Raw genomic sequence first — 23,115 nt, 5'->3', positions numbered from 1 at the left:
CATCCTTTTTCTTGGATGGTTTGGGAGGAAAAGGCATGGGTTTCTGAACCCATGGTTTTCTTTCTTTACCATGCTTCCTAGCAACGAAGTCTCTTTCATCATAACATTGATTCTTTGATTGTTGGTTATCAAGATCAACAGCAGGTTCAATCTCTACATCATTGTTATTGCTAGGTTGAGCATCAACATGAACATCATCGTTAATATTGTCATTAGGTTCATGTTCATTACCAGATTGTGTTTCAGCATCAGAAATAGAAATATCATTGGGATTCTCAGGTGTGTCAACAACAGCTTCACTAGGAGCTTGCAAAGTCCTATCATTTTTCTTTTTCTTCCTCTTAGAAGGACTAGGTGTATCAACATTAGTTCTCTGAGAATCTTGCTCAACTCTCTTAGGGTGGCCCTTAGGATACAAAGGTTCCTGAGTCATTTTACCCCCTCTAGTCATAACTCTAACAGCATTATCATTTTTCTTATTATTTAATTCATTGAGCAAGTCATTTTGAGCTTTAAGCACTTGTTCTACTTGAGTGGTAACCATAGAGGCATGTTTACTAATAAGTTTAAATTCACCCTTAACTCTAGACATATAATCACTCAAGTGTTCAATCATATACGAATTACGTTTCAATTGTCTACCAACATAAGCATTGAAGTTTTCTTGTTTAACAATAAAATTATCAAACTCATCGAAGCATTGGCTAGCAAACTTAGTAGATGGGATTTCACCCTTATCAAATCTATAGAGATAATTTACCTCTACTACCTGTGTCGGGTTATCAAGACCATGTATTTCTTCAATAGGTGGTAAATTGTTAACATCTTCAGCTTTAATACCATTTTTTTTCATGTATTTCTTTGCCTCTTGCATATCTTTGGGACTGAGAAATAGAATACCCATTTTCTTTGGAGTTTGCTTAGGAGTTGGTTCAGGAAGTGTCCAATCATTATCATTACTCAATATATTATTCAATAGCAATTCAGCTTGCTCAGCAGTTCTTTCCCTGAAAACACAACCAGCACAACTATCCAGGTTGTCTCTAGAAGCATCAGTTAGTCCATTATAAACGATATCAAGTATTTCATTTTTCTTGAGAGGATTATCAGGCAAAGCATTAAGTAATCGGAGAAGCCTTCCCAAGCTTGTGGGAGACTCTCTTCTTCAATTTGCACAAAATTATATATTTCCCTTAAGGCAGATTGTTTCTTATGAGGAGGGAAATATTTAGCAGAGAAGTAATAAATCATATCCTGGGGACTACGCACACAATGAGGAGTAAGAGAATCAAACCATGTTTTAGCATCAGCCTTTAATGAGAACGGAAATAGCTTAAGGATATAGTAGTAACGAATTTTTTTCCTCATGAGTGAATAGGGTGGCTATATCATTCAGTTTAGTAAGATGTGCCACAACAGTTTCAGATTCATAGCCATAAAAAGGATTAGATTCAACCAGAGTAATTAACTCAGGATCGACAGAGAAATGATAATCCTTATCAGAATTACAAATAGGTGAAGTAGCAAAAGCAAGGTCATACGTCATTCTAGCATTCAGAGATTTTTCTTTCAGTTTGGCTAACAGTTTCTTAAGATCATAACTATCTTTGCAAGCAAAAAGATCTCTAGCAGTTTCTTCATCCATAACATAACCCTCAAGAACATCGAGCAATTCATATCTAGGGGGAGAATCTTCATCATCACTTTCATCAATATTACCATTTTCAATAATTTAATTCTCTCTAACCCTAGCAAGTTGTTCATCAAGAAATTCACCTAATGGCATAGTATTATCAAGCATAGAAGTAGTTTCATCATAAGTATCGTGCAAAGCAGAAATGGCATCATCAATAACATGCGACATATCAGAATCAATAGCAGGAGTAGGTGTCAAAAATTTACGCAAAATAGAAGGAGAATCAAGTGCAGAGCTAGATCGCAGTTCCTTACCTCCCCTCATAGTTGAGGGTTAAATCTTGGTTCTTTCATCTTTCAAGTTCCTCATAGTGATCAACAAATATAAATCCCAAGTGACTTAAAGAATAGAGCTATGCTCCCCGGCAACGGCGCAAGAAAATAGTCTTGATAACCCACAAGTATAGGGGATCGCAATAGTTTTCGAGGGTAGAGTATTCAAGCCAAATTTATTGATTCGACACAAGGGGAGCCAAAGAATATTCTCAAGTATTAGCGGTTGAGTTGTCAATTCAACCACACCTAGAAGACTTAGGCCCGTTTGATAGCAAAGTATTTTCTATGTATTTTGAGAATACTACAATTTTTAGGAATACCATGGTTTTAATTACTATGAGCTATTTGGTGAGAACAAAAAATTGTAGTATTAATACCATAGTTTTTCCAATACCATGGTATTTTCTCTGCATATAAAAAGAACCTCCGACCTCTTTTTAAAAAACAGAGAAGATGAAAGAACGAGCGTTATCTTCAACTCACTCCCAACCCATCATCACCGCCTGTCCTCTTGGTCAGCGGTCATGGACAAATCAAAAAATTAACAAAGGGGAGGAAAATGATTAGTACACTGTCCTTCATTGCTTGCTACTTCCGATTGCCGATGCTTCCGATTTTCCCTACTGAAGTCATCTCATCCCAATATGTGTTCCCTACATTTCCAGATCCTCATCTAGCGAAGGTGTGTGGGGATTTGATTTTGTTTTTGCTATGTATGCTGGACTTGCCAGGTCGAGATGGACTGATCATGTCCTTGCTGCACGTGATGGCATGTGTGGTAATCGACAACCAACTCCTTTTTATCAGTGTAATATGGAGCTTGTGTATGGTGTGTTCATATTGGTTGTTCGGCTAGTGCATGGTCGTACTAGTTTGTGCATGGCCGTACATCATCTTGGAACTTCTAGCTAGCTAGCAATGAGCGTGTTTGTAACTGCAGCGTCTAAAGCTTTTGCCAAACAGGTCCACAGTATTCTTAATACTTCAAAATTTGCCGTAATGTCAAAACTGTGGTATTTTGTACCTGCTTGTTAAATTACTGTAGTTTTCCAATACTTTAGTTTTTCAATACTTCGCTATCGAACATAGCCTTAATATCTGCAGCAAAGTATTTAGTAGCAAAGTAGTATGGAAGTAACGGTAACGGTGGCAAAAGTAACAGTAGCAGTTTTGTAGTAATTGTAACAGTGGCAATGGTAAAGTAACTAAGCAAAGATCAATATGTGAAAAGCTCTTAGGCATTGGATCAGTGATGGATAATTATGTTGGATGTGATTCCTCATGCAACAGTTATAACATAGGGTGACACAGAACTAGCTCCAGTTCATCAACATAATGTAGGCATGTATTCCGAATATAGTCATCCGTGCTTATGGAAAAGAACTTGCATGACATCTTTTGTCCTACCCTCCCGTGGCAGCGGGGTCCTATTGGAAACTAAGGGATATTAAGGCCTCCTTTTAATAGAGTACCGGACCAAAGCATTAACACTTAGTGAATACATGAACTCCTCAAACCACGGTCATCATCGGGAGTGCTCCCGATTATTGTCACTTCGGGGTTACCAGATCATAACACATAGTAGGTGACTAATGACTTGCAAAATAGGATCAAGAACTCACATATATTCATGAAAACATAATAGGTTCAGATCTGAAATCATGGCAATCGGGCCCTAGTGACAAGCATTAAGCATAGCAAAGTCATAGCAACATCAATCTCAGAACATAATGGATACTAGGGATCAAACCCTAACAAAACTAACTCGATTACATGATAAATCTCATCCAACCCATCACCGTCCAGCAAGCCTACGATGGAATTACTCACGCACGGCAGTAAGCATCATGAAATTGGTGATGGAGGAAGGTTGATGATGACGACGGCGACGGATTCCCCTCTCCGGAGCCCCGAACGGACTCCAGATCGGCCCTCCCGAGAGAGATTAGGGCTTGGCGGCGGCTCCGTATCGTAAAACGCGATGAATCCTTCTCTCTTATTTTTTTTCTCCCCGAACGTGAATATATAGAGTTGGAGTTGACGTCGGTGGAGCCTCAGGGGGCCCACGAGGCAGGGGGCGCGCCCGCCACCCTGGTGGACAAGGTGTGGGCCCCCTGGAGTTGATTATTTCGCCAATATTTTTTTTATATTCCAAAAATATCCTCCGTGAAGTTTCAGGTCATTCCGAGAACTTTTATTTCTGCACAAAAATAACACCATGGCAATTCTGCTGAAAACATCGCCAGTCCAGGTTAGTTCAATTCAAATCATGCAAGTTAGAGTCCAAAACAAGGGAAAAAGTGTTTGGAAAAGTAGATAGGTTGGATACGTATCAGAGGTCCATGGTCTGGAGCCCCTGTCTTATATCTAGACGATCCGGCTCCCTCTTCAGATTCAGATTTTCCTCCCGCAGTCGATCCGTGGTAAGGTGTTTTCTGTTGGGGAACGCAGTATTTCAAAAAAATTCTTATGATCACGCAAGGTCTATCTAGGAGATGCATAGCAACGAGAGGAGAGAGTGTGTCCACGTACCCTCGTAGACCGAAAGCGGACGCGGTAAGTAGCGTGGTTGATGTAGTCGAACGTCTTCGCGATCCAACCGATCAAGTACCGAACGCATGGCACCTCCGCGATCTGCACACGTTCAACTCGCTGACGTCCCTCGTACTCTTGATCCAGTTGAGGCCGAGGGAGAGTTTTGTCAGCACGACGGCGTGATGTCAGCACTACAACCATATGACCGAGGTGGAAATCTGTGGAGGGGGGCACCGCACACGGCTAAGACAAATGTCAACTATTGTGTACTAGGGTGCGCCCTGCCCCCGTATATAAAGGAGCAAGGGGGAAGGCCGGCCGGCCCTCATGGGGCGCGCCCCAAGTAGGATTCCTACTAGGAATAGGAAGGAATCCTATTCCTATTAGGTTTCCAACAAGGGAAGAGAGGGGGAAGGAAGGAGAGGGAGAGAGGGAGAAGGAAAGAGAGGGGGGGCGCCGCCCTCCTCCTAGTCCAATTCAGACTCCTCAAGGAGGGGCGCGCGGCCAGCCCCTAGGGCCCTCTCCTCTCTCTCACACAAGGCCCATGTTGGCCAATTAGTTCCCCCGGGGGTTCTGATAACCCCCCGACACTCCAATATTTATCCGGTGACCCCCGGAACTCATCCGGTGTCCGAATAACATCGTCCAATATATCAATCTTTGTGTCTCGACCATTTCGAGACTCCTCGTCATGTCCGTGATCACATCCAGGACTCCAAACTATCTTCGGTACATCAAAACACATAAAACTCATAATACCGATCGTCATCGAACATTAAGCATGCAGACCCTACGGGTTCGAGAACTATGTATGCATGACCGAGACTCATCTCCGGTCAATAAACAATAGCAGAACCTACAAGTCAATAATCTAGTTCACGTCGTCATCTGATTTAACACCAATAGTTCACATCTTTATGTGATTAGTTCACATCTCCATGTGACTAACACCCAAAGGGTTTACTAGAGTCAATAATCTAGTTCACATCGCTATGTAATTAACACCCAAAGAGTGATCATGTTTTCTTGTGCGAGAAGTTTAGTCAGCGGGTCTGTCACATTCAGAGCCGTATGTATTTTGCAAATTTTCTATGCCTACCATGCTCTGCATGGAGCTACTCTAGCTAATTGCTGCCACTTTCAATATGCATCCAGATTGAGACTTACAGTCATTCGGATCAGTGTCAAAGCTTGCATTGACGTAGCTCTTTACGACGAACTCTTTATCACCTGCATAACCGAGAAACATGTCCTTATTCCACTAAGGATAATTTTGACTGATGTCCAGTGATCCACTCCTGGATCAGTATCCTACCCCCTTGCCAAACTCATGGCAAGGTACACAATAGGTTTGGTACACAGCATAGCATACTTTATAGAACCTATGGATGAGGCATAGAGAATGACTTTCATTCTCTTTCTATTTTCTATCGTGGTCATGTTTTGAGTCTTACTCAACTATACACCTTGCAATACAGGCAAGAACTCCTTCTTTGTTCCATTTTTTAACTACATTAAAATCTTTTCAAGGTATGTACTCATTGAAAAATCTTATCAAGCGTCTTGATCTATCTCTATAGATCTTGATGCCCAATATGTAAGCTGCTTCACCGAGGTCTTTCATTGAAAAATTCTTATTCAAGTATCCTTTTATGCTATTCAGAAATTCAGTATCATTTCCGATCAACAATGTTCCATCCACATATAATATCAGAAATGCTACATAGCTCCCTCTCACTTTCTTGTAAATACAGGCTCCTCCAAAAGTTTGTATAAAACCATATGCTTTGATCACACTATCAAAGCATATATTCCAACTCCGAGAAGCTTGCACCAGTCCATAGATGGATCGCTGGAGCTTGCACACTTTGTTAGAACCTTTGGGATTGACAAAACCTTCTGGTTGCATCATATACAACTTTTTTAAGAAATCCATTAAGGAATGCAGTTTTGACATCTATTTGCCAGATTTCATAAATGTGGCAATTGCTAACATGATTTGGACAGACTTTTAAGCATCGATACGAGTGAGAAAATCTCATCGTAGTGAACACCTTGAACTTGTCGAAAACATTTTGCGACAATTCAAGCTTTGTAGATAGTAACACTACTATCAGTGTCCGCCTTCCTCTTGAAGATCCATTTATTCTCAATGGCTCACCGATCATCGGGCAAGTCAATCAAAGTCCATACTTTGTTCTCATACATGGATCCTATCTCAAATTTCATGGCCTCAAGCCATTTTGCGGAATCTGGGCTCATCATCGCTTCCTCATAGTTCATGGTCTAGTAACATGACTTCCAGAACAGGATTACCGTACCACTTTGGTGCGGACCGTAATCTGATTGACCTACGAGGTTCGGTAGTAACTTGATCTGAAGTTTCATGATCATCATCATTAGCTTCCTCACTAATTGGTGTAGGAATCACTCGAAGTGATCTCAGTCATGAGCTACTTTCCAATTCGAGAGAAAGTACAATTACCTCATCAAGTTCTACTTTCCTCCCACTCACTTCTTTCAAGAGAAACTCCTTCTCTAGAAAAGATCCACTCTTTAGCAACAAAGATCTTGCCTTTGGATCTGTGAGAGAAGGTGTACCCAATAGTTTCTTTTTGGGTATCCTATGAAGACACACTTCTCCGATTTGGGTTTGAGCTTATCAGGCTGAAACTTTTTCACATAAGCATCAAACCCCAAACTTTAAGAAATGACAGCTTAGGTTCTTGCTAAACCACAGTTCATACGGTGTTGTCTCAACGGATTTAGATGGTGCCCTATTTAATGTGAATGCAGCTGTCTCTAATGCATAACCCCAAAACGTTAGTGGCAAATCGGTAAGAGACGTCATAGATCGCATTGCTACCTCTTGAGCACTGCGTTGGTTTTCCCTTGAAGAGGAAAGGGTGATGCAGCAAAGTAGCGTATGTATTTCCCTCAGTTTTTGAGAACCAAGGTATCAATCCAGTAGGAGGCCACGCACGAGTCCCTCACACCTACACAAACAAATAAGATCCTCGCAACCAACGCAATAAAGAGGTTGTCAATCCCTTCACGGTCACTTACGAAAGTGAGATCTGATAGATATGATAAGATAATATTTTTGGTATTTTTATAATAAAGAAGAAAAGTAAAATAAAAGGAAATGAAAATAGCTAAGTGTTGGAAGATTAATATGATGGAAAATAGACCCGGGGGCCACAGGTTTCACTAGTGGCTTCTCTCAAGAGCATAAGTATTACGGTGGGTGAACAAATTACTGTTGAGCAACTGATAGAATTGAGCATAGTTATGAGAATATCTAGGTATGATCATGTATATAGGCATCACGTCCGTGACAAGTAGACCGACTCCTGCATGCATCTACTACTATTACTCCACACATCGACCGCTATCCAGCATGCATCTAGAGTATTATGTTCATAAGAACAGAGTAATGCTTTAAGTAAGATGACATGATGTAGAGGGATAAACTCATGAAATATGATATAAACCCCATCTTGTTTCCTCGATGGCCACAATACAATACGTGCCTTGCTGCCCCTGCTGTCACTGGGAAAGGACACCGCAAGATTGAACCCAAAGCTAAGCACTTCTCCCATTGCAAGAAAGATCAATCTAGTAGGCCAAAGCAAACTGATAAGTCGAAGAGACTTGCAAAGATAACCAATCCAGGGGGTAGGCGTGCCCCCTACCTCGTGCCCTCCTGGTTGCTTTCTTGACGTAGGGTCCAAGTCCTCTGGATCACGTTCGTTCCGAAAATCACGTTCCCGAAGGTTTCATTCCGTTTGGATTCCGTTTGATATTCTTTTTCAGCGATACTCTGAAATAGGCAAAAAACAACAATTCTGGGTTGGGCCTTCGGTTAATAGGTTAGTCCCAAAAATAATATAAAAGTGTATAATAAAGCCCATTAAACATCCAAAACATAATATATTATAGCATGGAACAATCAAAAATTATAGATACGTTGGAGACGTATCACGCACCATATCCAATAAAGTACGGTTACGATGTTCGGACACACCATTACGCTATGGAGTTCCAGGTGGCGTGAGTTGCGAAACTATTCCGCATTGTTTCAAATTAAGACCAAACTCGTATCTCAAATAATCGTCTCCGCGATCAGATCGTAGAAACTTTATTTTCTTGTTACGATGATTTTCAACTTCACTCTGAAATTCTTTGAACTTTTCAAATGTTTCAGACTTATGTTTCATCAAGTAGATATACCCATATCTTCTCAAATCATTCGTGAAGGTCAAAAAATAACGATATCTGTCGCGAGACTCAACACTCATTGGATCGCATACATCAGTATGTATTATTTCCAATAAGTCGGTTGCTCATTCCATTGTTCCGGAGAACAGAGTCTTAGCCATCTTGCCCATGAGGCATGGTTCGCAAGCATCAAGTGATTCCAAAAGCCCATCAGCATGGAGTTTCTTCATGCGCTTTACACCAATATGAACTAAATGGCAGTGCCACAAATATGTTGCACTATCAGTATCAACTTTGCATCTTTTGGCATCAATAGTATGAATATGTGTATCACTACGATCGAGATTCAATAAACCATTCACCTTGGGTGTATGACCACAGAAGGTTTTATTCATGTAAACAGAATAAGAATTATTCTTTGACTTAAATGAATAACCGTATTGAAATAAACATGATCCAATCATATTATGCTCAACGCAAACACCAAATAACATTTATTTTAGGTTCAACACTAATCCCGAAGGTAAAGGGAGTGTGTGATGGTGATCTTATCAACTTTGGAATCACTTCCAACACACATCGTCACCTTGGCCTCAACTAGTCTCTGTTCATTTTGTAACTCCTGTTTCAAGTTACTAATCATAGCAACTGAACCAGTATCAAATACCCAGGGGCTACTATGAACACTAGTAAAGTAAACATCAATAACATGTATATCTTATATACTTTGTTCAATTTGCCATCCTTCTTATCCGCCAAGTATATAGGGCAGTTCCACTTCCAGTGACCATTTCCTTTGTAGTAGAGGCACTGAGTTTCAGGCTTGGGTCTAGCTTTGGGCTTCCTCATGGGAGTGGCAACTTGCTTGCCATTCTTCTTGAAGTTCCCTTTCTTTCCCTTGCCCTTTTACTTGAAACTAGTGGTCTTGTCAACCATCAACATTTGATGCTTTTCTTGATTTCTACCTTCGTCGATTTCAGCATCACGAAGAGCTCGGGAATCGTTTTTGTCATCCCTTGCATATTATAGTTCATCACAAAGATCGAGTAACTTGGTGATAGTGACTAGAGAAATCTGTCAATCACAATTTTATCTAGAAGATTAACTCCCACTTGATTCAAGCGACTGTAGTACTCAGAAAATCTAAGCACACGCTCACTAGTTGAGCTATTCTCCTCCATCTTGTAGGCAAAGTACTTGTCAGAGGTCTCATACCTCTCGACTCGGGCATGAGTCTGAAATACCAATTTCAGCTCTTGGAACATCTCATATGCTCCGTGACATTTCAAAACATTTTTGAAGTCCCGGTTCAAAGCCGTAAAGCATGGTGCACTAAACTATCAAGTAGTCGTCATACCGAGCTTGTCAAACGTTTGTAATGTCTGCATTTGCTCCTGCAATAGTTCTGTCACCTAGCGCTACATCAAGGACACAATTCTTCTGTGCAGCAATGAGGATAATCTTCAGATCACGGACCTAGTCCGCATCATTGCTACTATCAACTTTCAACTTAGTTTTCTCTTGGAACATATCATAAATAGAACGGGGAAGCTATACGCGAGCAATTGATCTACAACCTAGATATGCAAATACTATCAGGAGTAAGTTCATGATAAATTTAAGTTCAATTAATCATATTACTTAAGAACTCTCACTTAGATAGACATCCCTCTAATCATCTAAGTGATCGTGTGATCCACATCAACTAAACCATGTTCGATCATCACGTGAGATGGAGTAGTTTTCAATGGTGAACATCACTATGTTGATCATATCTACTATATGATTCACGCTCGACCTTTCAGTCTCAGTGTTCCGAGGCCATATCTTCATATTCTAGGCTCGTCAAGTTTAACCCGAGTATTCTGCATGTGCAAAACTAGCTTGCACCCGTTGTATGTGAACGTAGAGCTTATCACACCCGATCATCACGTGGTGTCTCAGCACGAAGAACTGTCGCAACGGTGCATACTCAGGGAGAACACTTATACCTTGAAATTTTAGTAAGGGATCATTTCATAATGCTACCGGTCGTACTAAGCAAAATAAGATGCATAAAAGATAAACATCATATGCAATCAAAATATTTGACATGATATGGCCATTATCATCTTGTGCATTTGATCTCCATCTCCAAAGTATTGTCATGATCTTCATCGTCACCGACATGACACCATGATCTCCATCATCTTGATCTTTATCAATGTGTTGTCACATGGTCGTCTCGCCAACTATTACTTTTGCAACTATTGCTATCGTATAGCGATAAAGTAAAGCAATTATATGGCGCTTGCATCTTATGCAATAAAGAGACAACCATAAGGCTCCTGCCAGTTGCCGATAACTTTAATAAAACATGATCATCTCATACAACAATTTATATTTCATCACGTCTTGACCATATCACATCATAACATGCCTGTAAAAACAAGTTAGACATCCTCTACTTTGTTGTTGCAAGTTTTACGTGGCTGCTACGGGCTTCTAGCAAGAACCGTTCTTACCTACGCATCAAAAACCCACAACGATTTTTCATCAAGTGTGATGTCTTAAACTTCAACAAGGACCGGTCGTAGTCACACTTGATTCAACTAAAGTTGGAGAAACAGACACCCACTAGTCACCTGTGTGCGAAGCACGTCGGTAGAACCAGTCTCGCGTAAGTGTACGCGTAATGTCGGTCTGAGTCGCTTCATCGAGCAATACCACCGAATCAAAGTATGACATGCTGGTAAGAAGTATGACTATTATCGCCCACAACTCTTTGTGTTCTACTCGTGCATATAACACCTACGCATAGACCTGGCTCTGATGCCACTATTGGGGAACGCAGTATTTCAAAAAAATTCCTACAATCACGCAAGATCTCTATCTAGAAGATGCATGACAACGAGAGGGGAGAGTGTGTCCAGGTACCCTCATAGATCGAAAGCGGAAGCGTTAAGTAACGTGGTTGATGTAGTCGAGCTCTTCGCAATCCAACCGATCAAGTACTAAACGCACGGCACCTCCGTGATCTGCACACGTTCAGCTCGGATGACGTCCCTCATACTCTTGATCCAGTTGAGGCCGAGGGAGAGTTTCATCAGCACGACGGCGTGATGACGGTGATGATGAAGTTACCGATGCAGGGCTTCGCCTAAGCACTACAACGATATGACCGAGGTGGAAGTCTGTGGAGGGGTCACCGCACACGGCTAAGACAACTGTCAACTTCTCTGTACTAGGGTGCCCCCTGCCCCGTATATAAAGGAGCAAGGGGAAAGGCCGACCAGCCCTCATGGGGCACGCCCAAGTAGGATTCCTACTAGGAATAGGAATCCTAGTAGGTTTCCAACAAGGGAAGAGAGGGGGAAGGAAGGAGAGGGAGAGAGGGAGAAGGATAGAGAGGGGGTGCCGCCCCCTCTTAGTCCAATTCGGACTCCTCAAGGGGGGGTGCGCGGCCAGCCCCTAGGGCCCTCTCCTCTCCCTCTCTCACAAGGCCCATGTTGGCCCATTCCCCGGGGGTTCCGGTAACCCCCCCCCCCCCCCCCCCGGCACTCCGATATTTATCCGGTGACCCCCGAAACTCATCCGGTGTCCGAATAACATCGTCCAATATATCAATCTTATGTCCCGACCATTTTGAGACTCCTCGTCATGTCCGTGATCACATCCGGGACTCCGAACTATCTTTGGTACATCAAAACACATAAAACTCATAATATTGATCGTCATCGAACGTTAAACATGCGGACCCTACGGGTTCGAGAACTATGTAGACATGACTGAGACTCATCTCCGGTCAATAACCAACAGCAGAACCTGGATGCTCATATTGGCTCCCACATATTCTACGAAGATCTTTATCGGTCAAACCGCATAACAACATACGTTGTTCCCTTTGTCATCGGTATGTTACTTGCCCGAGATTCGATCGTCGGTATCATCATACCTAGTTCAATCTTGTTACCGGCAAGTCTCTTTACTCATTCCGTAATGTGACATCCCGCAACTAACTCATTAGTCACATTGCTTGCAAGGCTTATAGTGATGTGCATTACCGATAGGGCCCAGAGATACCTCTCCGATACACGGGGTGACAAATCCTAATCTCGATCTATGTCAACTCAACAAACACCATCGGAGACACCTGGAGAGCATCTTTATAGTCACCCAGTTACGTCGTGAAGTTTGATAGCACACTAAGTGTTCCTCCGGTATTCGGGAGTTGCATAATCTCATAGTCATAGGAACATGTATAAGTTATGAAGAAAGCAATAGCAAGAAACTAAACGATCATAGTGATAAGCTAACGCATGGGTCAAGTCAATCACATCATTTTCTAATGATGTGATCCCGTTCATCAAATGACAACTCATGTCTATGGTTAGAAAACATAACCATCTTTGATTAACGAGCTAGTCAAGTGGAGGCATACTAGCGACACTCTGTTTTTCTATGTATTCACACATGTACTAAGTTTCCGGTTAATACATTTCTAGCATGAATAATAAACATTTGTCATGATATAAGGAAATATAAATAAAAACTTTATTATTGCCTTTAGGGCATATTTCCTTCACCTTCGGGGGTAGAGGAACTCAAACATAATGGCCCGTGGATGGCATTTGCCCGCTGTCCAATGTTGAAGAAAGCTCCAACCACACGTTCTTCATTTGCCTGACGGCCCAATTCCTTTGGGGTTGTTTCAGGGAAGGCGTGGGAGGCAGGTGGTGCCACTCAAACTTTCCGGATCTCTTTGATGAGTTACAGGCCTGCCCCATCAGCCCTTGGTGCATTAGGTGGCTTGGCGTTAGGGTCCTTGTGTGGACGTCATGGACTATCCGCAACAAACTTGTGATTGAACACTCCTCGCTTAGGAGATCTTCTGATGCCACCTTCAAAATGTGTGGTTTTCTGCAGCTATGGAAGCCGCTTAGCCAGGGAACGGGGCGCGCTGACATCGTCACTCTCATTGCAGTTCTTCGCTCGCTGACGTTTTGCTTGGCGCCGCTGCTACCTCCTCCACTGCATGAGCCAGACTAGGTGCACGACCAACCTTTAGGCTCGCGGCACAGCCCCTTCCGGTCTTTGCATTTTTTTCTTTGTAGGTCTTGTTGAGTTGTGTCCTCAGCAGTACCTTTGCACCTCTTGTCCGTGCCTTCGTACTTTTTCTTTGCTCCTTTTTTTTCTTTTCTGTCATGGTGGAACTTTGGTGGTTACTTGTTGTCACTCTGGTAATTGCTTTATTTATAAACCATATCGTAAAGCCTTTTAGGGTAATGCCATGTAAACTAATCACTAAAATATTTTGTTACTGTCAAAAAAATTTAAGCCGTAATGTGTGTTGATCAAGATTCTAATCACGTGTTTTAAAGTGAGGCATCTAGTACAATGTTATCTATCCAAGCTTGAAAATATGAGGGATGTCCGAGTTATTTTTCTTGTCTGTGTTTGCTTGAGTAGTCAAGTGTGGCGTAAATTTGTAATGACCCAGGATTTTGATTTCTCTTTTCGCTCGTACAAAGATCACATCAAGCGATTGAAATATGCTGAATTTGCTTCTCGGAACCAGCAGAATACTGCCATGATTACTGTCTTATATGTTATGCTTTTCTGAATCTGATAGCACAATTACCCTGTGTGATAATTATGTAATTAAATAAAAAAAAGCAGTTTCGTGATCACGACCAGAGACAATTACCCTTAACCATTTCCTTGGAGTCTGAGTCAGCACAAATGTTCTGCGGTACCAGTTTTCAGAGCTTTGCTACAGATTCAGTATACTGACAATACCATAAATTGCTGAATGTCATGTCAGTGCAGAGCTAAAGAATAAATTCTTTTCCAGTAACAACATCAGGATCACGACCATAAATCAAAGAGAAGCAAGGTATTCCGGTGGAGTGAAGGGGAGCTTACTTGCTTTAATATGCTTCTTAGTATAATACACTTAGGATGATGTTGGAGTAAAGGTAGATTCTGTTAAAAAACTATAACATATCAACTGACATAGGAATTACATGGTTTCCTGTGGTGCTTGGGTTTCGTATCTCTCCTTTTCGATGTTTGTTGCTTACAAGCAGAGCAAAGCATATATGCGTGACGAGTCACATGCGCTTTGCATCACCCATATATGCTTTTGCTCTTCCCCGTCCATGTCAAGCATAACTTTTTTAACTTTTTACAAAGTTATGGCACTGCTCTGATCTAGCAATATCTACAAGCTGGAGCATGTGTTGCATCTCTGCTCTCATTTACGTTTCACCGCAGCAAGCAAGTCGCTGAGAGGATGTGGAGGGCGGCAACTAGTATATAGATAGCGGTAGCGCATCGGCAGCAGCAACACGGCACAGCTATTTGCAGATGGTGACAAGATTCTCTTCCACCAGCAGGGTGCGAGAGGTTAGCTCCTTGGTGGTAACATTGAAGACTCTGGTTTTAGCTTGTCCTGCAAAATATTATCTAACTATATATTTTTGTATAGGCTTCAAGAGATGCCATTAGAAAATGGCGCCAATGGCTGTGGAACCAAGATGCAGGACGGCCTCAGACGGACTACTTAGTTGAAGGAGTCGGTGATCTGGAGATGGGGGAAGAACTATTGCATCCGTCCGTCAGAGTGCGTGTGGAAGATGGTGACTCTGGTTTTGGTTTGTCTTCCAAAAATGGTATAACTGTGAAATTTGGTACAGGATAATCTGTGGCTATGGTTGAGGAGAGGAGCTCCGACAGATGCCAGGGACAAACCTACCTCTCACCCCAAAAAGTCCAAGCCTATTGAGTTGAACACACAACTACCAGCACAACTGTCACCGACTGGTTACTTAAGCCCGTCCTCTGAATCCGAGGTGGCTTTGCAAGATTGTGTCACCGGTTTTGTATTCTACAAGTTTTTTTCTGTTCAAATAGCTTCGATCTTCTACAGGATCCAACAGATGCCAAGGGTGAACCTTCGTCTCGGTTGGAAAACTCGAAGCCCGTTGCGGAGTTGAATAAAAAAATACCTGCACAACGGACTCCGACTGGTTACTTACGCCCGTCCTCCAAATCCGAGGTGGGTGTTCAAGATGGTGACTCTTGTTTTGTTTTCTTCTTACTAGCTTTTTTCTGTTTAAATTTTGCTGACACGTCTCTAGGATCCCTACCATGACCTTCTACAGGATCCAACAGATGCCAGTGGTGAACCTGGCTCTCGGTCGGAAAACTCCGAGGAGTTTAAGAAAGAACCTTTTTTGAACCGGGCAAAGTTTAAGAAAGAACTAGCTGCACAAAAGTCTCAGAATGATTCCGGCGAGATCAAGACTGGAGGACTATTACCTATTGTTAATTTCCATGATAGACAGGTTCAGGTCGAGGAGTGGAAGAAAGAAGCAGAGCAGTTTGAGACTGATTTTGCTGAGATGGTAATGAAGATCCATAGGTTCCCTCCAAGCCTACGAGGTCTCAGCCGGCGGTACATCGTCCCAATGGTCGTGAGCATCGGCCTTTACCACCATGGATCAAGTAACCTGCATGATATGGAGAAGGTAAAGCGTGTGGCTACACATCACTTCATCAAGGACTCAGGCCACTCATTTGAGGAGATGCATTCCACAATCTTCTCCATCATAGGTGTTGCCCGTAGCTTCTATGACACAAAGCATGCCAAGGTCGATGTTGGTGATGCTGAATTTGCAGCTATCATGTTCATTGATGGTTGCTTCTTGCTGCAGTATATGTTCATTTGTACTGACCCTGGCAAGCTGCCTCCATCATTGTTGTCTTGCTTTGAGTCCAACCAAGCTTGCATTAGCAATGACATAATGTTGCTGGAGAATCAGCTTCCTTGGCTGGTGGTCGAGACACTGAGGAGGTTCAAGCATGTGCCCGTGGAGGATTTCATTGGTAAGATGGGGCGTACGCTCCAAATACGAGGGGACATCGATAGGAGGCCTGTTGTCCTGAATAGGATGTACAAGACACCACATCTTCTTGGCACCCTCATGTTCCACATAGTGGGAATCACAAATGATAGTGCGCCTCTGTCTGATCCAAATGGTTCTAGATCTATGTCCAAAAGTATTAGTGCCATCGAGCTTGCAGAGATCGGCATCGAGCTAACACCCGGCAAGACAACAAAGTTTATGGACATGGGCATGAAGAAAGGATTCCTCTCTGGCGAGATCTTCCTGGCACCGCTGTTGCTCGACGACGTAAGGTCATGCTGGCTCGTCAACATGGTGGCTTACGAGGTATGCGCGGGCATGGCCACATGTGCGGGGAATGAAACTAATACAAGTAAGACAGTTGTCTGCTCCTATCTCTCCTTCCTGGCGATGCTAATGGATAGGGAGGAGGACGTGCACGAGCTGCGTTCAAAGCGTCTCGTGCAGGGAGAACTGACCAACAAGGAGACGCTTGACTTCTTCAAGATGCTTGTCAAGCACATAAGCGGCGGGGCCCTCTATGTTCATATCATGGAAGAGGTTGAGTCCTACAAGCTCAATAGGTGGATGTGGATCAAGGTGCACCAGTTCATCTACAAAAACTTCAAAACCATCGTCACAGTGTTGTCTATCATTGGTGTTCTTGTGGGCATCTTCAAGACTCTTCTCTCTCTCAAGGAACACTAGACGTGCAAGTGTAGTTCTTCTTTTCGTGTTGTACCATGTTACATATATAGTTCTCCATGTGGAAATTGTAGTATGGTGAAATTGTTGTTTAGTTGTTGTGACCCTCATATGGGGTATATACAGAATAAATGAGTGGTAGAGGCTTGGTACAAGACAAGTAATACATGGTATAAACCTATTCGATCTCTACTCCTTATCTCTATTTTTAAACCCAAATTATATTCTAACATTCCGCCTCAGTCGTAGCGGGAGTGAAGTGGACGATTGCGACTGAAATAAAGTCGTGCGCTTCTGTTGCGCCATCATCAACTGCGTCTCTAATGGCTGATGGGTCGGCACCTAGGGCGGTGACAGCATCCCCTTATGCTGGCTTCCTCGTCTCTCCTCCGTTACCTCCCGAATCACATAGTGGCGTGGACGCTAATGACAACACGGAGGCTGTTGACTGAAGTTTTTGCCGATGAGTTGCTGTAGATGTAGCCATTAATATCGATGTCAAGGCAGCCGATCATGGTGATGTAGTCGTGGTCGATGGTGTAATCGTCGTGGATGGTGATGCCGCGCAAAGCCAGAGGCACAAAAAAATACACTATGACAGAGCTGGAGACATGGATGATGCACCTTACGGATGTCAGAGGGTGCCGTCGGCGATGAGTCCAACGGTTTTCCCAAGACCGGAGGAAGCCCATCGAGCACACACCGGTTTTGCCAGAACCGTGTGGCTTTGTAGGGGTCGTCACTACAGTGACGCCGATGCAGTGGTGCTATCGTGGATGATGCAGTCGATGCCGTCGCTATGACGCGGTCATTGCCGTCGCAGAGGTAATGTCTTGCCGAAAAGCCTGCCAGAGGACGCTAGGTGTCCATCTTGTGGAATAGGTGGCGGCAGTGTGTTGACGATGATGGTGATGAAGGAAACGTTGATGAAGACCTTGGCGATGAAGTGTCAGCAATGACGTCGCAGCAGTGTGTCGATGATAATGTGTCGCTTGAAGGCGTTTCTCGCGGCGACGAAGTGTCGGTGCCGTGTCATGCCAAAGAAGCAGATGAAGAATTGCATATCTTTCCACACATGCCTGGCACATGGATGATGCATGTTGTTGTCGCTTCTTGTAGATGTACTTGACCAAGATTTTTCTAGGCGTGATGTAGTGGTACAGCTCGATGACGTCGTGCGGGTCAGTGCAGGTTAGCCGGCTCGATTCCAACACAGATGATGTTGTAGAAAAAATTTCAACGGAGATGGTGGTGTAGAAACGTGGTCGTCGTTGACTCCGGGATTGTTGTGGTTGTTCACATGTCATTGGTGGGGCACCGATGACCGTGGCAGTGGATAGGCTGGGCCGGTAGATCTCTCCGTCCCCAGCCGAATCAATGCGGCGGACGGCGACAAGGTTGCGATGGATGATGCGTGGTGGCTGGGGAGGGTCCCAACGTGACACAGTGACAAGGCAACGAGCCAGGGCGCGGGCACGTGCTGCATAGTCGTGGGATTGGTATGCAACACCACATGTGTTGCAAAAGCAACCTCCACTTCACGGGCCACGTTGCAAAGCTCGTGCGTGTAATGAGAGCCACGTTGCGAAGCTGATAAAAATTGCTGGAAAATTGGGCCTCGAGAGTTCTTACATCCAAAATTGGGCGACGATCGCCGCATACTAGAGGAGGCAAAATTGCCTTGACATCTCTACCGCCAAATCAAAAACTACATACTGAATTAACCATGGAAAATATTGGTTTAAAACTTGCCAGCACATCTACCACACATGTCAAGAAAACATGTATGAATTTTCCATGGCAATATATTGTTCTTCCTCAATAAAAAATATGGAAAATTTGTAGTATGGCTCCATGTGAACTTGCCATCACTGCAAACAAATTTGCCATTTGGGGGGGGGGGGGGGGGGGGCTCTTTTTTATCTGTAACTTGACATGAGCTCCAAACAAACCACATACCCTGCCACCACCACCACCAGTGGCAACGTAGGACCTCGCAAAGCTCCGGTGTTGTGCAGTCCCTTCACCGCATCTCCTCTCAGCCACCACCGCCGTGAAACTGCCAGGTCCCCCACGCTCGTGCTTGAGCTCACTACCCAAGATCCTTCGGAGCACAACTAGGGGGGGGGAGATGTCCTCCGCCTTCTTGTCCTCTGGGCTTTGGCCTCCGTCCCATGCTCCGAGACGGTACACGTCGTCGTGGACACCGGAGAGAAAAATACGAAGCGAGGGGGGAGGGGGAGTGTGTGGTGGGCAAAGGGGATACGTGTGTGTTCTTGATGTATCGTTTCTTTTCCGAACGAAAAATGTGTGACATCTCTGATATTCTTGCGCCAAGTTGCATGCGCCTGGACCAGTGGTGACAAGGCGTTCAGGGCGAGATTCTCAAAATCTGACTTTGAGGAGTTATTGATTCAGTAAGAAAAAGGGAGTGTAGAAAATAAGGAAAAAGGGAAAAAGAAAACACAAAACTAAAAATGTTCAGAATTCCTGGCCGGCCCACTTGGGTTTCCCAGCCGAGGAGGCGTGGATCCGGCGTGATACAAATGCTCTATCCTGATTGGTTGATCCGAGCATCATGCGGATCGTGCATCCTAGCCGCCCGTTCTCGCAGATCCGACGGCGAGCACACGGTCTCTCTGTCTCTACTCCTTTATCCTAGACCCCACACGCCGCCGTCTTCTCTTCCACCGAGCAATGACTTCACCTGTCGTTCCTCTTCCTCCGTCCAGATCTGCCTCCTTCCATCTCTATGAGCAGGCGATGGATGTTGAGGTTGATGCGCTCGGACGCCGCTCGGACTTTATTTCCTTCTTCCTTCTTCGATGCTAACTCTCATCTCAGCCTCCCGTTCTCCCGATTTGAGTGCAGGTCGAGGCGCTTGGAGGCCACACAGAGGAAATCATCGCCACCGTGACATTCAGGCTGCTTCCACACCTTCTGGGGTTGCCATGCTGGGCCCCTGTGAGTGCTTGGCGGTGGTGGCTTTGGCCGCACGTCCCCGTCCCCTGGCTTGGCGGCGGTTATGTTGTGCTGCGATGGCCGGGTGGCTGCGCCGTGCCGCCGCCGGGGGCTGCTCCATGCTGGGCCGCTGCAGCCCATTCGTCAGTGCGGGCCTACGTTCATGGCCTTTGCCGGCCTCGCCGTTAGCTTGTCCGTCGAGTTTTGCAGGTTGAGTCATTTGTCGATTCAGATTCTCCCCTCCCTGTTGCTGGACAGGAACATGGGTCGACGCGAGACGGTGGTGGACATGGTGTTTCCCTTCGATGACACCAGCGGACACGGCCAGATCTGTGGCCAGAAAAGCCATGGAGATGAACTCCTCTTGACGTCCCGCGAGCGCTGGCCGACGCTTGATATGGTGACTGCAGATTGTATAGCTTTAGGGAGAGTAGTAGGCCAGATCTGGAAACACATCCGTAATTTCAAGTTTTTTGTTGTGTATTTCTTCCTTTTGATTGAAAAAAATGTTATTTATTTGGTTTGTTTATGCAATTTCCATATTTATTTACAAGGCAATGAGCATATATAATTAGAAAAATTCTTATTACATCAAAGTTTACATGGACCAAGAGAAACAAAGTGACGAGCTAATGTCTCGACCAAAATTAGTGGGCCTTGGACCGTCCTGAAATTTAATGGGCCGATATTCTTATGGGTTGATGAAACACATGGGCCGATGGTCTTGGATAGAGTGGAAATTAAGTGGGCCAAAATTCTAATTGGGCAAACTACTAGATGGGCTTCCACGTTGGTCGCCACGTCAGATGATGATGTGGAATGCATGGTTAACGCCGTTATTTGATAGTAAGCTGTGACGGTCAAGAACCGTCATGGATCCATGACGGTTCTGGCGCTCCGTCATGGACTTCATGGTGGTCAAATTATGACCCGATATACATGATGAATTTTGGATCCGTCATGGCTGAGCTACCTTGACGGTTTTGCGCACACCTGTGACAGTTTGCATCCGTCATGTATTAACACATTTCTTGTAGTGACATGACGACTGCGACACATTTGATGGCGGCAGACGACGGCCGTGGTCAGGGAAGAGAGGATGCGTGGGTCGTGTAGGCAGCGTTCTGGACCAATCATCACGCAGGCAGGAAGATGGCAATGAGGCGGTGCTCGGAGATGTGGTGTATCACTCAGGGGGTTGCCGACAACCGCGGTGACTGCATTTTGTCTGTCATACTCGGTCAAAAACCGAATCAGAACGAGAGTTTGTCAGGCCTAATTTTCATGACCGGACCGACCAGTTTTCTCATCAGGCAAGGACCGAGCGGACCAAGACCGAGCGGGTCACTCATGGCATCAACCTGTGTTGTCACGGTCGGCAGGATTCAAATAACGGGTCCCACTCCGGTGAGCGGTGCTACACACAGGCTGCTCCATGTGGACGACACCGTGTGGCGTTGGTCTTCATAGTGTCATATCGTACAACTTCCTCTCTGGCGTGGTTGCGAATATGCGCGCTCTGCCGGTTCCCTGCAAGCACTTTCGGCCATGGCTTCAAGTTGTGCAGCTAGATCATGAATATGTTGGTCCTTTTGGCCGTCCGCTGATGATGATGCCCAAGAGAAGTCAGGGAAGGAGAAACGGGTGTTGGTGTCGTGGTCGTCGAGACGACTTGTCGTGAACGCAGTCACGCAGTGGACGCCATCAATGGCTAGCCATGGATGACTGCCTCGCCGCCTCCACAAAATATGGAAGCACGGGATTCCGCTACTAACATTGTGGAGTGTGTTCTTGCGGTGATGTGACATACTGACATCTACAATCTGTGGAAGAAGCTCCCGGTTTGATTTACAGGTCATGCTAGGGATTTAAAGGTCGGGAGTTTAAACCTCCTTTTCAAAAAAGAAAAAAACATCTACTTTTGACAGGTCAATCTGGTTTGTTGGCTGCTAGGTGGCTTCATGTTATGCTACAGTGCGCTACCAAGAGGTACAGAGGTTCCCCACAACTACATGTATGTACCATAATGTATCATTTTTCGATTTGAAGTTCAATATTGACTCCTTGCCCCCGTTTCTTAGGGTTCGTGATTGACAATTGATTTTGGGCTATGGAACTAAAAATGCCTTCTCTATGACTGAATATTTATGGATGTCTTAAAAAGAGAACAATAAAGACCTTAGATTTACAATATATTTGATGGATCCGTCTAATCTATACTAGAAATTATGGTGTATAATTTGTTTGGACACTATATATATATTTGATGGAACCGTCTAAATTGGACCGTTGGACTTGAAATAAAGTGTAAAGTTTCCTTCCAACTTGCTAATTCAAATTTACTCATTTTAAACTCTATAAAAATAATTCTAAACATCATAATAATCTAGACATATTTTCCATGGGATGTTTCTTTATATCTTCTTATATCATTTTTATGTGCGATGGGTTATAAATATAGGCCTCTAAATAATTTAGCAGAGTTGTTATTTACAGATCCATAGCCTACATTGGCAATGGTGAGATGGAGGATAAGTGGTGCCAATGTGGGATTCCATTTGGAAATTGAGGACGTGGACCGATGGAGAGGGTACTTCAGTGTAAGGGTGTTCGATATATTTTTTGGAAAAGAAATGGTGCCGGCGTTCGTCGCACTATGCAACCACACTAGTGTTGTCTGATCTCGTCAAGAAGTGGAGATATACAACCCACTGCTTATGTGATGATGGCATCATGAATGAGACGCCAATGTCTATGTCTATGCCCATCGAGACGTATGCTCGTTATGTTGTAGTGTTGTCCTATGTTTATCTTCTGTTGCTACACACAGACA

The 23,115-nt window shown here is 44.0% G+C and overlaps 1 protein-coding gene across 2 annotated transcripts; it reads left to right on the top strand.

Moving 5' to 3' along the window:
• The first annotated feature begins 14,957 nt into the window (after positions 1–14,957).
• LOC125525086 (UPF0481 protein At3g47200) lies at positions 14,958–17,415 on the top strand. 2 transcript variants are annotated; one of them, XM_048690113.2, is made up of 5 exons: positions 14,958–15,114; positions 15,197–15,331; positions 15,405–15,560; positions 15,638–15,766; positions 15,873–17,415. In XM_048690113.2, the coding sequence occupies exons 1-5, from the start codon at positions 15,076–15,078 to the stop codon at positions 17,322–17,324; spliced, it is 1,911 nt and encodes a 636-aa protein (XP_048546070.1). In that variant the 5' UTR covers positions 14,958–15,075; the 3' UTR covers positions 17,325–17,415. The 2 variants fall into 2 exon arrangements, with proteins under 2 accessions (XP_048546070.1, XP_048546069.1); XM_048690112.2 differs by having other exon boundaries at positions 15,849–17,415.
• Positions 17,416–23,115: the final 5,700 nt, after the last annotated feature.

The sequence above is a fragment of the Triticum urartu genome, chromosome 7A (genome assembly GCF_056163025.1).
Source record: "Triticum urartu cultivar PI428250 chromosome 7A, HENAU_Tu73, whole genome shotgun sequence".
NCBI lineage: Eukaryota > Viridiplantae > Streptophyta > Magnoliopsida > Poales > Poaceae > Triticum > Triticum urartu.
The sequence above is the reverse complement of the archived record's forward strand: the minus strand, read 5'-3'. Positions and strand labels throughout refer to the sequence as shown.

Bases quoted from the DNA above. Each gene is read 5' to 3' on its own strand.
- LOC125525086 (XM_048690112.2), top strand. From the start codon at position 15,076: ATGGTGACAAGATTCTCTTCCACCAGCAGGGTGCGAGAG. The intron at 15,561-15,637 runs GTGGCTTTGCAA...GATCTTCTACAG, and splicing joins GCCCGTCCTCTGAATCCGAG to GATCCAACAGATGCCAAGGG. The intron at 15,767-15,848 runs GTGGGTGTTCAA...ACACGTCTCTAG, and splicing joins GCCCGTCCTCCAAATCCGAG to GATCCCTACCATGACCTTCT.